At 41.6% G+C, this 16,308-nt stretch overlaps 1 protein-coding gene across 1 annotated transcript in view; it reads right to left on the bottom strand.

The window, feature by feature from the left end:
• The window catches only part of LOC100494013 (anaphase-promoting complex subunit 4), a 37,365-nt gene extending 25,255 nt beyond the window's left edge, over positions 1-12,110 (bottom strand). The window contains exons 1-3 of the mRNA XM_031896635.1: positions 11,982-12,110; positions 11,111-11,208; positions 10,489-10,658 (exon numbers count right to left, since the gene is read on the bottom strand). Of these exons, the coding sequence (XP_031752495.1) occupies positions 10,489-10,658; positions 11,111-11,208; positions 11,982-12,042 (329 nt within the window). The 5' untranslated portion in view covers positions 12,043-12,110. The remainder of the gene's footprint in view (positions 1-10,488; positions 10,659-11,110; positions 11,209-11,981) is intronic.
• Positions 12,111-16,308: the final 4,198 nt, after the last annotated feature.

Below are 16,308 nucleotides of genomic sequence, written 5' to 3'. Positions count from 1 at the left end.
CATGGGAATTACACTATATCGCCAGCTATCCTATAAAAAAAAGAATTTCAACACATGTTGTGGTTAACCTCACACACCCCACATGGGCTAGCAGCGAAGACTCAAAGTTAATATCAGAACTTACGCTAAAAAGGATCTAATATTCCAATTTTCATTAAAACCTACTGGTTCAAATGTATTTAAAGAAAAAATCCAAAATGATTCTCTTCTATCCAGGGCTAACAATCTATCACCACCTCTAAAATCTACATCCACTTGTTCAATAGCCCAAGCCTTAAGGTGCCTCACATCTGCGGCATGCACATCCTTAAAATGTTTGTAAAGTGGTATTTCCGAGGAACCCAATCTAATCTTGCGAATATGTTCATACAATCTCATACGAAACGACCTTATAGTTCGTCCCACATATTTCTTACTACAGCTACATTCAACCACATATACCACATACAGTGGTGTGAAAAACTATTTGCCCCCTTCCTGATATATTATTCTTTTGCATGTTTGTCACACTTAAATGTTTCTGCTCATCAAAAACCGTTAACTATTAGTCAAAGATAACATAATTGAACACAAAATGCAGTTTTTAAATGAAGGTTTACGTTATTAAGGGAGAAAAAAAACTCCAAATCTACATGGCCCTGTGTGAAAAAGTGATTGCCCCCCTTGTTAAAAAATAACTTAACTGTGGTTTATCACACCTGAGTTCAATTTCTGTAGTCACCCCCAGGCCTGATTACTGCCACACCTGTTTCAATCAAGAAATCACTTAAATAGGAGCTACCTGACACAGAGAAGTAGACCAAAAGCACCTCAAAAGCTAGACATCATGCCAAGATCCAAAGAAATTCAGGAACAAATGAGAACAAAAGTAATTGAGATCTATCAGTCTGGTAAAGGTTATAAAGCCATTTCTAAAGCTTTGGGACTCCAGCGAACCACAGTGAGAGCCATTATCCACAAGATGGCAAAAACATGGAACAGTGGTGAACCTTCCCAGGAGTGGCCGGCCGACCAAAATTACCCCAAGAGCGCAGAGACAACTCATCCGAGAGGCCACAAAAGACCCCAGGACAACATCTAAAGAACTGCAGGCCTCACTTGCCTCAATTAAGGTCAGTGTTCACGACTCCACCATAAGAAAGAGACTGGGCAAAAACGGCCTGCATGGCAGATTTCCAAGGCGCAAACCACTTTTAAGCAAAAAGAACATTAAGGCTCGTCTCACTTTTGCTAAAAAACATCTCAATGATTGCCAAGACTTTTGGGAAAATACCGCACGCATGCCAACCTCCGGACACTAAACTTTTCCCTTTTTCCTTTGTCTCTATCGTACTACCAAAATAATCTAAAATCGATTCTTTCTTCTTGTTAGGATCTTTTCTATGTTGTCTTAAAACTGTAGGTGCTATAATATCCCTTAAGGTCTTATTTTTCTTATAAATCACAGGTAAACTTTCAGAGAGATTGTTCTTCAAAAAGGGATCATTTAGCAATATGGGCCAGTATCTCTCAAGTAAAGTTAGTATCTCCCTTACTTTACAATGGTACCGCACCACCAAGGCCAACCCGCCATACTCTTTGGATGGCTCATTGACAGTGGATTGGACCACCTCCATTCCCTCTACTTTGTTGATGAAATATTTTTCTGTTTAGTCTTCACCGGCAGTATAGCTCTCTCCACATGAGTGGCCATTTTAACTTTCGTTTCTCTCCTTGTTTTACCCCTATTAAAATTTTTACTTTTATAATAGTATCTGGAGGACGACATATCTCCTATGCAAACCTCTCTACCACATCCATTCTCAAGAAAAAGATCCAGAGCATCCTTCAACCGGGTATCCCAAACCCCTCTCAAGGGAATGGACCCTATCTGGTCTGCTCTAAACGTACTTCCTAATCTGGGAAGAAACACGGAAAAGCTATTACCCGCTACCTTCACAAATTCACTTATAAGATGCTTCCTATCATATATTTTTTCCACAAATCTCTGAAAGAGAAAAATACTCTGTTCCATGAAATCACAATCATTAGTGCAATTTCTGCGTATTCTTGTAAATTGGCTTCTAGGTATATTATTGAGCCAAATGTCTCTATGATGACTACTTTTCAGTATATATGTATTTCTATCGACTTCCTTAAAAAAAGTTCTTGTGCATAATTTTCCATCTTTAACAAAAATTTCCATATCTAAAAATTCTATGCTTACATCACTATATTTAAAGGAGAATTTTAAACCATCATCATTTGGATCTTAAAGAAATCTTCTATAGAAGAGACTCTGGTATCCCAAATTATCAGCAGATCGTCAATATAGCGACGGTAAACATTCAATGCTGGGGAACGGTTAGGGCCCCAAATATGTCTATCTTCCCAGTCTCCTTTTCTCTCTTTTCTTTCTTGACAGTCCTATTGTAGACCTTAAGTATTATATACTATTATTAACCCTTAGAGCGCAGACAAGGTTTCTTTCTACAGAGGTAACAATACCTTATTATAATGCCCCAAGTCAATGACTGAACCAAAAGTCATTTTCCTGCAGATAAATATTTCAGACGGGATGTGGGGGGGGGGGGGTGCCCAGAAGCAGGGTTGCCAGGTTGGCTACTAATTTAAAGCCCCGCCAAGGTACAAATTTGGGCTAGTTTTTGGAGCCTGTTATATAAAACTACAATACCCAGCATGCAATTATTGACAGAAGCTCTCTTTTCTATTGCTCTGTACTGAACCTGAAGCAGCAAAACTACTATAATCTGCATAGACTGGGCACAGAGGGCACGGAAACAGCCATCCCAGTAACTGGAGAGGGGGCGCAGGGCATGGATAGTGATTATATGCTTTAAAAAGGCATGTTTTTTACAATTTTTTTCCATTGTGCATATTGGGCTATTTTTTGGCTACTTTCAAAGAGGCTTTTGGCTGGTTTTGGGCTATTTTAGAACTAACTTTGGCTGGTTTGGAAAAATAAACCTGTCAACCCTGCCCAGATGGGATCAGAGTAAGATGCAGGCTCCTGAGCTCCGGACCATCGCCCTGCATTTACCCTGAAACAGTAGCGCAACCTCGGCCCCTGGACTCCCTACTGGTGCCCGCATCTCTGCCCTACCTTGCTGCACACAAAGCAACCGGCGATGGGGAAAAAAAAGCCGTGACACGTTGACTCCCAAAGCAGACCCATATGTCTTTCCAAGATGGCACCTTGGCACCCGCTGCAGACTGGGAAGAAGCAGAGGGGATACGTGCAGCTCACAGGCCCAGAGGGTGAGCACCTACGTTGTACAGTGTTTGCCCGACAGCCAAAGACTGCCACTCAGGACACAGCATTCTCCAATACAGGGTTCCCCCTCCCTACAACAATGTTACCTATTTCAGGGGAAAAAACAAGCTGGGGTGGGACGAACTTTTGTACTCTCTCTAATCTTTTTCAGCTTTACTGCCATTTTCCCCCTCCCTCGGCCCTTTCTACACTTTCTACACTTCATCTCAACAGCACGGATATTAGATGAAGATGGATGTCACATGCAGCAGTCTGAAGACTTCTCTACCCTGGATGGGAACATTAACAACACCAAATGACTGATGTAAAACTTTTATTTTGTAACATCAGGGGCCTAGTACAATATCGGTCTCTTGTTTATGGCTTAGAATGCTGAAACCATAGTACAGAACTGGTTATAGCATAAATAGGATAAACTCATATCTATAGGAATGCTTGGAGTTCTGGGACAGTCAATTTAACCTGACGTTTAGCATTCAGCATTAAAATAGAAGCAAAGTACAGTACAATTTGATGATGTTGATAAAGGCGCTTGCACCCAAAATGTTCCTTGCACCTTGTGGCAGATGCCAGTGCAGCAGTTCAGCTTGTTTGGGATTAACGCCGGCCTTGAGTTACTGCTACCGCTAGAGCTTCCCACAGTGGGTTGTACCAACACGCAACTGTAGTTCCCACAATGATGCTGTAATTCTGGGGGAATCGCTGCAAATAAATACAATTGTTACTCCTTTATTTCTCTGCATTCTGTTAGTGTGCACCCTGCTCACACCGGCTCAAGTTATTTCTGGGTGATGATGTACAGTTGTGCCCGTTGCTGGTCTTTATTGTGTCTGTGCAGCTTTACCTTCAGTGCCACAGTGTCATACTTCTGAATGTGCTCATATTTTGTAGGTATTCTCAGTTTTACTGGGAGGAGGAGTTCTGCCATTATAACATGTTCAACCATCATTTCTTTGGTGGGGAGGTAAGAATATTTATTTTATTAAACATTCAAGTGAAAAAGTTACTTATTCCCAACTTGCTGGTTTCCAGTGGTAAATAAATTTAAAGCTTTACTGTCCCTGTTGGGACGAAGCAGGAAATAACTTTAGTTCTGCCATTACTAGCAGAGCAGAGTCAGAGTGACTGCTAGTAACGCTCTGCACTCCTACCCTAATGTTCCAGGCAGCGAAGATGGTTTGTCAGAAGTTCCTTCAGGAAGAAGATGGTAAAGCTGCTCTCTTAGTGACTGACCCTCCATTCGGTGGACTAGTGGAACCTTTGGCTTTTAGCTTCAAAAGATTAAGGGAAATGTGTAAAACGACTAATCCAGGTAATTTATATTACATGTGCAATTCCTCTGTAATGTAACTGGGGCCAGGGGAATAGCCACCTCTAAGAGTCTGGTCGGTGAAGCTCCGCCCTTCACGTCATGGTCTGCTTTGAGTCCATAAGCCCCCACAATGTTACTTTGCCTGTGCCATAGTTACATAGTTACATAGGGTTGAAAAAAGACCAGAGTCCATCAAGTTCAACCCATCCAAGTAAACCCAGCACACCTAACCCACACCTACCAATCTATACACTCACATACATAAACTATATATACAACCACTAGTACTAACTGTAGATATTAGTATCACAATAGCCTTGGATATTCTGATTGATCAAGAACTCATCCAGGCCCCTCTTAAAGGCATTAACAGAATCTGCCATTACCACATCACTAGGAAGGGCATTCCATAACCTCACTGCCCTCACCGTAAAAAAACCCCTAAGCTGCTTCAAATGGAAGCTCCTTTCCTCTAATCTAAAGGGTCGACCTCTGGTGCGTTGATTGTTTTTATGGGAAAAAAGAACATCCCCCAACTGCCTATAATCCCCTCTAATGTACTTGTACAGAGTAATCATGTCCCCTCGCAAGCGCCTCTTTTCCAGAGAAAACAACCCCAACCTCGACAGTCTCACCTCATAGTTTAAATCTTCCATCCCCTTAACCAGTTTAGTTGCACGTCTCTGCACTTTCTCCAGCTCATTAATATCCTTCTTAAGGACTGGAGCCCAAAACTGCACTGCATACTCAAGGTGAGGCCTTACCAGGGACCTATAAAGGGGCAAAATTATGTTCTCATCCCTTGAGTCAATGCCCTTTTTTATACAAGACAGCACTTTATTTGCTTTAGTAGCCACAGAATGACACTGCCTGGCATTAGACAACTTGTTATCAACAAAACCCCCTAGATCCTTCTCCATTAAGGATACCCCCAACACACTACCATTCAGTAGATAGTTTGCGTTTATATTATTTCTACCAAAGTGCATAACTTTGCACTTATCAACATTGAACCTCATTTTCCAGTTTGCTGCCAAGTTATCTAATTTTGTCAAATCGCTCTGCAAAGCGGCAGCATCCTGCATGGAACTTATAGTTTTGCACAATTTAGTGTCATCAGCAAAAATAGAAACAGTACTGTCTATGCCCACCTCCAGGTCATTAATAAACAAGTTAAAAACATGTGCCATGTTGTATACAGGCAGATACAGACTGTGCAGTTTGCTTCTTTTCTCCTTTGCTGTAGCCAGTAGTGGGAGGAGCCATGTATGATCTGGAGGTGTGGCCACTTGTAAGAAACTCATATCAAAGCAATATTGCCATTGTACATTGTACCTTCAGTTTAAAGGGAATGGAAACTATTTTTTTTTGTACATTTGTTTTGAAAATTGCATAATACAGGTATACTTTGCTGGACATAGTCATCTCTCTCTCTCTCTGCAGGTTTGGGGCAAATATAAGGGCTTATTCCTACTGACTTTGGCCTCTTATTTTTATGATAGATGGCTTTTATTTAATTATACCACAATTTTATCAGACACCTCCCTGATGCTGCCAGCCCAAACCCTCTGCTGTAAGCGGATTAGCTCACTACTTAGGGCTCTGACACACGGGGAGATTAGTCGCCCGCGACAAAACTCCCTGTTCGCGGGCGACTAATCTCCCCGAGTTGCCTTCACCTGCCATCCCACCAGCGAAAATGTAAGTCGCCGGTGGGATGGCACATGCGGCGGCGCGATTTTGCGCAAATCGCCGAAGTTGCCTCGCGAGGCTTTTTCGCCTATTTGCGCGAAATCGCGCCGCCGTGTGTGCCATCCCACACGGCTTTATTTTAACTTTTGAAACACATCAGTCCTTGTAAAATCAAACTCGGCACAGTTACATTCTTATTTCTTTCAGAAAATGAGAGCAATTTACCCATATTGTGGATGTTTCCATACTTTTTCGAATCCCGTATCCTTCAGTGTTTCCCAGACTTCACTATGCTGCATTATCAGGCACTCACTTATTCGGATACCATTTGTAGGTCTCCTGATTACAAATCTGTAGCTTTATGTAGACTTTACCTGGTGTTTATATTTTATTGTTGTATTTGAAAACACATTTCTACTTTTAGGTGGATTATGATAACCTTGCCCTGTACAAGCATGGGAAAACTGGAAGGAGACAGTCGCCCGTTCGCATTTTCACGGATATTCCCCCAGACAAAATTGTCCTCCCAGCAATTGAAGTCTATGGTATGGCATCCAGCCAGCTTACATTTCATGTGATCAGATGACTCTGACGTTTCACACATACACATATTTAAGGGGCTTCACTGCACAGCAAGAAAGGGTGAATGTAATTAACCTACATAGAATGAAATCTACAGGTGGCTGCAAAATATAAGGAACATTTCTGTAAATGGAAGCACACTGAAACCAGGTGTCTCTACACAGCTGAGCAAATCTGCACCTGTAGCAACCCATAGCAATCAATAAATAGTAAGGTATTTTCAGACAGCTGTAGGACAATGAAAGCATGAATTTGATTGGTTGCCATTGTTTACTGCCCACATGCAATTTACCCAGTGTTTTTTAGAGAAGGTGATGGTTTAAGCAGAAGCTGGTGACAATGGCTGCTTAACTGATCATTCATGAAGAACAAAGTCTGGGCTGTTCAACTGGAGGCTTATGGACAAGATGTGTCGATATGAGGGATTTTTATACTGCCCCCAGACTGGTAAAGTTTTAAAGTCTGTCCTTTAAACATGCAGTATCCTAATATTCCTCCTACTATGTGTAAAAAGTTGAATAGCACAGTGCTGTAATATACTGTTAGGATTGTAGGGTTAGACAAAGGAAGAGTTATCAGAGCTCAGAGCCAATGTGGAGAAAGGGGCATTCTAGACATCGGTTCAACATGCAAGGGGAACCAGATCATTCTAAATGAACTGACTGTGGGTAACAATGCAGAACATGAACAGGTAATGCCATCAAAAACAGCTCACAGAGAGGAACACTATGGCTGTTTTGCAGTTTATAGAGAAGTGTGTCAGGTCATGCCGGGGGGTTTGTGAGCCCGGTACTGCTGGAATGAATGCCTCTCCTGTGCCCCTGGTGACACTCGGTACAGAATCTAATATTGGAGTTTATTTTGGGCAGTTCTGGATATGTTAGTCGGCTAGTGTCCCTAGATCTCTAAGTTCCCCAGGAGATGGGACCCAAATATGTTCACATTTAAGTGATAGTGCCATTCTGGTGCTTTCATGTAAGAATAGAATTTCAGTTTCTTTGTGTAGCTTGTTATTTATTGTGTCTGTATTATTCTCTGCTTGTATCACTTCAGGTTCTGCTCAGTGTGCGAGAGATTTGTGTGTTCAGGAACAAGCACTGCAATATCTGCAATCGCTGCACCTCTAAGGTAAAAGGTTAATTATTTACACATCCCTGGATTCTATACAAATCCTCTCCATAGCATTTGGCATTCAGTAGGGCTCACATTTCCTCTTTGTGAGACTGGCGGTACCAGGAGTCCAAGCTTTCCTCTGTCACATCAACTGCTTCCGCTGAATTTGTCTGTCCATCATCCGCAGACTGGTTTAATTCCTCCTCTTCCTCTGTCACATCCTGAGAATGCAGAATCTCTTCTTCTTCCTCTTCCCCATCATCTTCTGCATCCATCTCAAAGACTCACACATGGCGCAGGTTTGAACTGAGCTGAAGATAGATACAGAAATTAATAACTTTTATACAAAATCTAATTTTCCCACCAAGTTAGATTTGTGAATAGGGTAAAAAACCCACCATTGTTTATTTTACTATAATAAGTGCCTAATATTGGAAGGTGAATGCATATTTATTTTCCTATACAGTGACATGCCAACACAAATATTGTCTTAAAGGTAAGAAATTTAGTCTATTGCAACCCTGCAGATTTCTTTCACGTATGTGCCGACCCAACAAAATCTGATCTAAACCTCCTATGTAGCTTTGCCCTTAAACTGCTATGAGGCATTACAAAACACAAGAACCCCGGCTATAAAAATGAAATTAGTGATTGAGTTCATGGGGGACATTTCTTGTCCTGTAACTTTATACACTTTCCAACGTCAGCTGAATCACCCTCACTGGTTCTGTAGAACAGGAAGTAGCAGTAAAACAATATTAAAGGGATACTGTCATGATTTTTATGGGGTACTTTTTATTTCTAAATTACACCGTTTACATTGCAAATAATTCACTCTACCATTTAAAATGTTATTCTTGAACCAACAAATGTATTTTTTTTAGCTGTAACATTGGTGTGCATTGTGCCCGAGTCTGAGCTTTCAGAAGGAGCCAGCGCTACACATTAGAACTGCTTTCAGGTAACCTATTGTTTCTTCTACTCCCATGTAACTGGAGGAGTCCCAAGCCGGACTTGGATTTCTTACTATTGAGTGCTATTCTGATACCCACTGGGAGCTGCTATCTTGCTCCCTTCCCATTGTTCTGCTGAACGGCTGCTGGGGGGGTGATATCACTCCAACTTGCAGCGCAGCAGTACAGTGAGACTGAAGTTTATCAGAGCACAGGTCACATGGCTGTGGCACCCTGGGAAATGAAGAATATGGCTAGCCCCATGTGAAATTTCAAAATTAAATATAAAATAAAATCTGTGTTTTTGAAAAACAGATTTCAATGCAGGATTCTGCTGGAGAAGCTCTATTTACTCAAGTGTTTTGAAAAAAATAAAACGTGTTATCCCATTACAGTATTCCTTTAACACTAGAAATATACTCACCACACATGCAACTTTGCGTATGCCACAGAGACACAGTGCGCCTTCATGTTCTCCAGCAGCCGCCCCTGACTCTCCACAAATACAGGAAAAATACAAGAAAAAACAGATTAATCACCCCAGCAATTTGTATCATCCTTCAGAGTTCTTTTTTAACTTTCTTTGGTTCAACATTTGGTCAGGCAGATCCCCAGTGAAGCAGCAGCTACTCAATAAATCTCACACAAACGCCCTGTAAAGGATTGCATGGCACACAAATAAACCCAACAGAAAAAAATAACAACTGCATGGCACATGAATGTGAAAGCTACTAGTACTGTGTTCAGGTGTGTGTTGTGCAGCGTAGCGCTTTTCAGTGGACTGCACCCACCTTTTGCTCGTGTCCCAGGGGAAGCCATCTTCTGTTTCTTCATCACTATACAGGGAAGAGAGTGGCAGCTGAGCCAATACCCTATCCTTCCTTTCCACTTCAGAGTTGTCCCTAAACACCACAGTCAGGATATCGTCGTCATAGAAACGTGCATCTAAACAGCTGTAGGAGCTAAAGGTTGGAGAGAGTAGAAAGATGACCCCTATGTGCATTATTTCAGCAATAAAGGCAATGTACTAAACTCTTGTAATGAACTAAACATTTTTATTAGACCCCACAAGTAAATTTGCCTTTCCTTCACCTTTAAGCCTCCCCATTAGAGCATTCTTGTATGTTTATTAAAAAAAATGCTCACTTGGTTTCTGTGTCTTCAGCAGCACTGCTGTTTAAAGAGTTTCCAATACTCACAGCTAAAAGTGCATCATTTCTGGACCTGAAAACAGTAAAGGTAATTAGTCTTGCGCATCAAATTGGCATTCATGGTCTGTATTTCAGCCTGGAGAGATATCCACGTAACACGATATATGGATAGATCCTTATGTTCAATGTTCCCCTGTAGATGGAGTTCACTGCATTACAAAGTACTTTCCACATCAGTGGATTCTGTACAAAGAACTGCATGGCTCCTTTGTTTTCCTGATGCAGCAGGAAGATGGTCACACTACCACTGCTCTGTGCATCACATTAGCAAGTTACAGAGCTCTATGGCCAGTGACATTACATAGTACCAACAGATCAGTGTGTAGCTATGGCTCCCAGTACATCTCTCACCGTGACAGATCAGTTGGCTGCCCAAGTAGGAACACTTTAGAGGACGAGCTCTCCAGCATGCGGACTTGTCGTTCCAGCTGTAAGCATACAAAAGTCCAATGAAGCAACCTTGCAGGCACTTGGTACAAGGGAAGGCACCGCTTTTGTTGCACAGACATTCCTATGATTTGCTGCAATGTAAGATACATGTTACTGCCATCGTAGTTCAACACTCAGTTTGGGACAAAACATTCATCTGTTTAATTCTATGTGGAAATCAGAAATGTAATCAGGTGATTAGATTTTGTAATGTAATAAAAAGCATGGAGTATGTACCAATTCTAGGAACCCATAGCAGCCAATCAACACGCAACATTTGCTAACCTGCATCCACCAGAGGCACCACACTAACAATGCCTGCCATAACCCACCTATGCAAGATGAACCAAACATCCAGTCTATGCACCACCATGATCCTTCCCAACCTAGCCAATCATAATAAAGCAATTGTACCCTTTTCCCATCAAACTGCCATGTCAGTCAAGTGGTTCTATATGAAATGACAGGTGTGTTGCTACAGCCTATACATCGCTAGGGATTATTCTCACCAATCAGGAGAATAATACAGTGTACATATGCTTACTGCTGGTTTAGTCAAACAGTGGTCAATGACAGCTTCCATTTGCCTTTTCACAGAGTGCAAAGACTTTTCAGGGTAGTAGGGAAACAGCAGTGGGCTCTCTGCAGGGATGAAAAAGATTAACTAGGTCTTCAGAATCTCTTATAAATGAAGCATTATTTTACAGGTCAGTGGGGCGCTACATTTAAACACCACTCTTACTTTTCCCATGTTAAATATTATGTCTACTATGATCTTCAATGAAGGCTTAGAAGAGAGGAGAAAAATAAACTTTTCCTATGGTATGCATTAGGGCAGGGACAGGCCTGAAGCCCCTTTTAATCCTTACAGGGTAATCCACACTCTTTACTACTACTTTACTACAGCCAAACCTCACTCAGTCAGCACTTTTGTGTTCCCAGTCCTAGAACTCTGATCAGCCATTCCTTTTGCTGTGGCGCTTATTGATTGTTCTCTTATCCTTCTTGCTAGCGGTGCAACATTTTATTCCACCCCATCTTCCTATAAGATCCATGGCCTCTGATCATTCAAACCAACCCCGCCCCTTTGAACCTAACAGTGAAAGCGTTTCATTGCTCTCCCCAAAGCGCTATTTTACCCAGTTCCTCCCTTTAATGTTTACTTCTGAAACCCAGACTGTAAATTTGATGGTTCTGGCAAATGCCAAAGGGACTACTATAAGATGCTATAGACATTCACTATTTATTGGGCCTATGGGGGCTCTTTGGATCTCTGTGTACTGTAACTGGCAGGGCCAAAATCCCAGTCTGGACCTGTGACATCTTCTAAACCAACATGCCACTCCCTGCCCACAGTTTCCAAATGAATCAGGGGCAAAGCTAGTTTGTAATGTTCAGTTAAAAGACCATATTACCTTGTTTAGTTCGGGAAGTACGTGGCCCTCTGACATTCGGAGCATGGCTAGAAAAAGACATTTTATTAACACAATTATTTTTCCCTTCACTTGGGCAAGTGGCCAGCAAACCCAGCAATACATTCCCATTTACAAATACAAATTAGCTTTAAAGAGGTGGTTTACCTTTAAGGTAACTTTTGGTATATTATAGAATGGCCTATTCTTAGCAAATATGCAATTAGTCTTTTTCTTTTTTCCTTCCTCTTCTACACCATCTTTCAAGTGGGGGTCGCAGTAATTGCTACTTTGCATTCTTATCTTTCTGTTTAGTCCCTCTCCTATTCATATTCCAGTTTCTCATTCAAAGCACTGCCTGGTTGCTAAGGGTAATAAGGCCATAGCAACCAGATAGCTGCTAAAATTCAAAAATAGAGAGCTGCGGAACAAAAAGCAAAATAATTGAAAATCCATTAAAAATTACCAATTGCAAAATGTTTTTAAATATATATTGTAAATAATAAGAACATCATTTACTATATGTACCAAAAGTTTCCTCCATGCAAAAGTTTGGACAACTTTAGCTGGTGTCCAGCTATAGAAACAAACAACAAGGCTGGACATAAAAATCAGGGTCTCAAAAACAAAACTATTTGTTTGCAAATAACCACTTAGACACTGACCTGAAAATACGTCATTTCAGGCATACTATTTGTTGTCAGCTCAGTGACACAGAGAGAGACTTGAGATCACTAGGCAGGCAAAGTCCCAGGCAGGACCCATAAACCTGTAGAAAAAGCAGATATTTTGTATTATGTAACATAATTCTAGTTATACCTCAGTGAATACGAATGTAGGATTCTGCTTAACGTGCAACTAAAGTAACATGTGAATTAGGCTAGTAATTATGTAATGTATAGGGCTAGAAGGGCAGGAGACCTGACAGAGAATGTCCGTGCCCCATAGTTGTCTCTGAAATTCTTTATAACCAAATGGGGCTTGATTAGTATGTTGGCTAAAAATTAGTCATGCAAAGTTAACAGCAGCCCACTAAGTACATGCATTAACATGAGATGGCGAATCTATATACGGCCAAGATTTGGGGTAAGAACCCACGGAGCGGTTCAGTCGCCCGCGATAGATCTCTGTTATGGGTGTGACAAACTGCTTACTAACCTAAACACCAGTTTCATACCGCTCTGTAATATGATCAGTGCTTTTAAGTAATTTCTATATACAGGTATAGGACCCGTTATCCAGAATGCTCGGGACCAAGGGTATTCCGGATAAGGGGTCTTTCCATAATTTGGATCTCCATAACATAAGTCTACTAAAAAATTTGTAAAACAATAATTAAACCCAATAGGACCGGTTTGCACCCAATAAAGATTAATTATATCTTAATCAGGATCAATTACAAGGTACTGTTTTATTATTACAGAGAAAAAGGAAAACAATTTTAAAAATCTGAATTATTTGATTAAAATGGAGTCTATGGGAGACAGGCTTTCTGTAATTCGGAGCTTTCTGGATAATGGGTTTCTGGATAACGGATCCCATACCTGTATTACCTCTGGAATTGTTGCAATTTTGTACATCCCATAGGCATATATTTCAATTTGTCCTGAGTCTCCTCCAAGAACCAAAGCATTAAGTCTGAAGGAGCAGAAGGGTGCGAATGTTAGTAATAATAAATGACTATAAAATATAAAGATATTATAAGTCACTGATGAGTTTCATTACCATATAAAAGCAGAAGGCCAAAGGCAGAGTGATGTCTAATATCCTCATATGTTACAACAGGGGACACATTATTTATTATAATACATAAGTTTCAGTGAGTCAGGTGACAAAAATGACATCACTAAGCACCCATTATAACTGATATTATCACTAAACACTGTTTATAATGGTATAATCTACAGGATATTCATGGCTCTTGTGTATTATAAGGATGTAGTCACTATATAAAGGCACAAAGTTGAAGGATTTTAATTAGGTAATGGAACTTTAAAGTGACGTTATACCCTCACATTTTAACTAAAGATCAGATACACAATTTATTGGATACTTCTGTCAATAAATCCTAAAAGTACATTTTTCCTATTTCGGATTGGTTAACTACGCAGCATGTTTTTCATACAGTGCCCAATTTAAGGACTTGCCTGTTTTCCAGCTTTACTTCCATCCACTGCATACATGGTATCGCTGTTTCCAGTGAGAGGGAATGGAGACTTTCAGGTTTCTCTACATCACACAAAACAACTTTCTTTCTATCAGCAAGACCAAATGCCAGTACTGCCAAGAAAAGGAAAACTGTGTTAAACAAGTGCTCTGCTGACTTAGAACACTTGGAAGTTAGTAGGGCTCATTTTCTAAAGGACCTTAAATCACCGGAGTGTGCAGATTCTAGGAACACATTTTCACATTACAGAAATGAAAAAATATTTTTAACTGCACAGGCTCTTATCAAGGGCAGATACCAGGGAGGCAATAAAAAGATAGATGTGTGGCGCTCGGCATACCCCGTGCCAGAGATTTTAGGTAACCAACAAGTGTCCCACCAGTGGGTTCCTAAGAACTTAGAACCCCCACATGATTTCTAGGCATCCTTCACCTTTAAACAAAGACAAAGAGCAAAGGTCCAAATACAGGTGCCAATCAGTTCTACAGGCACAAAGATTTGCATCTTATAGTGAATGGCATGCAAGCAGTGTAAAATTGTACCAATGTATGAGGAGCACACGTGCACACCCCTTATCCATGCTACAGGTGCAAATGGTGCCACTGGCTCCAACAAAATTGGGAGCCCTATACTTACCAACTGCCTATGGCACAAGGTGACTATTTCTGTCTCCCAATATAGTATTTTAGAGTTATTAGCCAAAGGGAACAATGACATTTGTCATTGACAAGATGTGGTCATTATGGTGGCCATGTGGATATAACTATGTGGATACAGGTGATGTAACAGCAAAGGAACATGACTAAGCATAGCTGCATGCAGTGGCGTACTGGGTTACAGAATCCCTCAGTAAAATCATTTTAGGGGCCCACCTAAACTTTACACTTTCATCCCCCTTTGCATTTTTGCCCAGTTTAGTGCAAGCCCTATATTTTATAAACCATGTGAGCAGTCAGTACAGTCTATACCCACACACTGTAGGCCTACACAGCTACAAGACCACTTCTAGAATAAAGTAGAGCATATTCAGTTCACATTACTTTTGCCATCTGATCTCCATGCCAAATATTTAACTTCTTTTCCAGTATTCTCACTGGGGGGTAAACTCCATACTCTCTGAATATTAGCAAGCTGATGGAGTAGGACCTGAATGGGGATAAAAGGGGGTATAAAGGGGGAATTACTGTACTGAGCTCCCATAGCCTTTATATGGCTCCGTAACATACTGTAATGTGTACAGCCAAAATATATTCATCATATCCATAAATTCTGCATCTTATGGGCAATACATGGGTAATTATTATGGGCAGTAAGTAAATAACAGAAAGATTCCAGAGCAACAGGTCTGTACAAGCAAACTGCACCCCCGGGGGGATTCCAATAAATGGCAACAAACATGGGCCTGGGGGAGACACAGGCCTAAAGCCCCCACCTTACAATACACACAGTACAATCCAACCAACAACTGTTACTGTCAGTACTTGTGCCATTCCCACCCCCTATACACACACATACCCGCCTCACTGCAGGAAAGGCACTTACTAACTAGCAAACAACTCCTGCTCAATTGCTAGAGATGGGACTACTGAAGGCTCTCAGGGGATGCTGGGAGTTGAAGTACAACAGCTGCTGGGCTGCAGGCCGGATATAATGAAGGGCTGTAGGGATCAGGACACATGCACCCCTACATCCCTGCCATTCCCATACACAGAGCCCCCACATACCATAGGTACCTGCCCCATACCTACCGGTAACCCCGCTAGCACCCCATGTCCCGAGTCATGTGACCCATTAGTGCCCGGTACCGGCAGGGCTTTCCCAGGTGCATGACACACACTGCCCCGCCCTTCATCCCCCCTGTGCCAACTTTGTTATAAGGCAGCGAATGCAGCACAACCCGGACTGGCAGCGCCCCGGCCCTTTCCCAACTCCACACTGACTCCCCGTTACCTGCGCACCGGGACCCGTCACGGCTCTTCCCTCCCCCGTTCTGTCACGGTCCCAGAGCACAAGTTTACAGCAGGAACCCTGTAATGCTCAGCAGCTGCCACTAGAGGGCGCCCGTTCCACAGCAAAGCAAAGGGAAACTTTATTTTTCCCACCAAATACTTTGTTGAAACCACAAAGAGGCGCAAAGTGACAAAATGACATGAGAGAGGAGCT

This window comes from Xenopus tropicalis, chromosome 2 (genome assembly GCF_000004195.4).
Source record: "Xenopus tropicalis strain Nigerian chromosome 2, UCB_Xtro_10.0, whole genome shotgun sequence".
NCBI lineage: Eukaryota > Metazoa > Chordata > Amphibia > Anura > Pipidae > Xenopus > Xenopus tropicalis.
The sequence above is the reverse complement of the archived record's forward strand: the minus strand, read 5'-3'. Positions and strand labels throughout refer to the sequence as shown.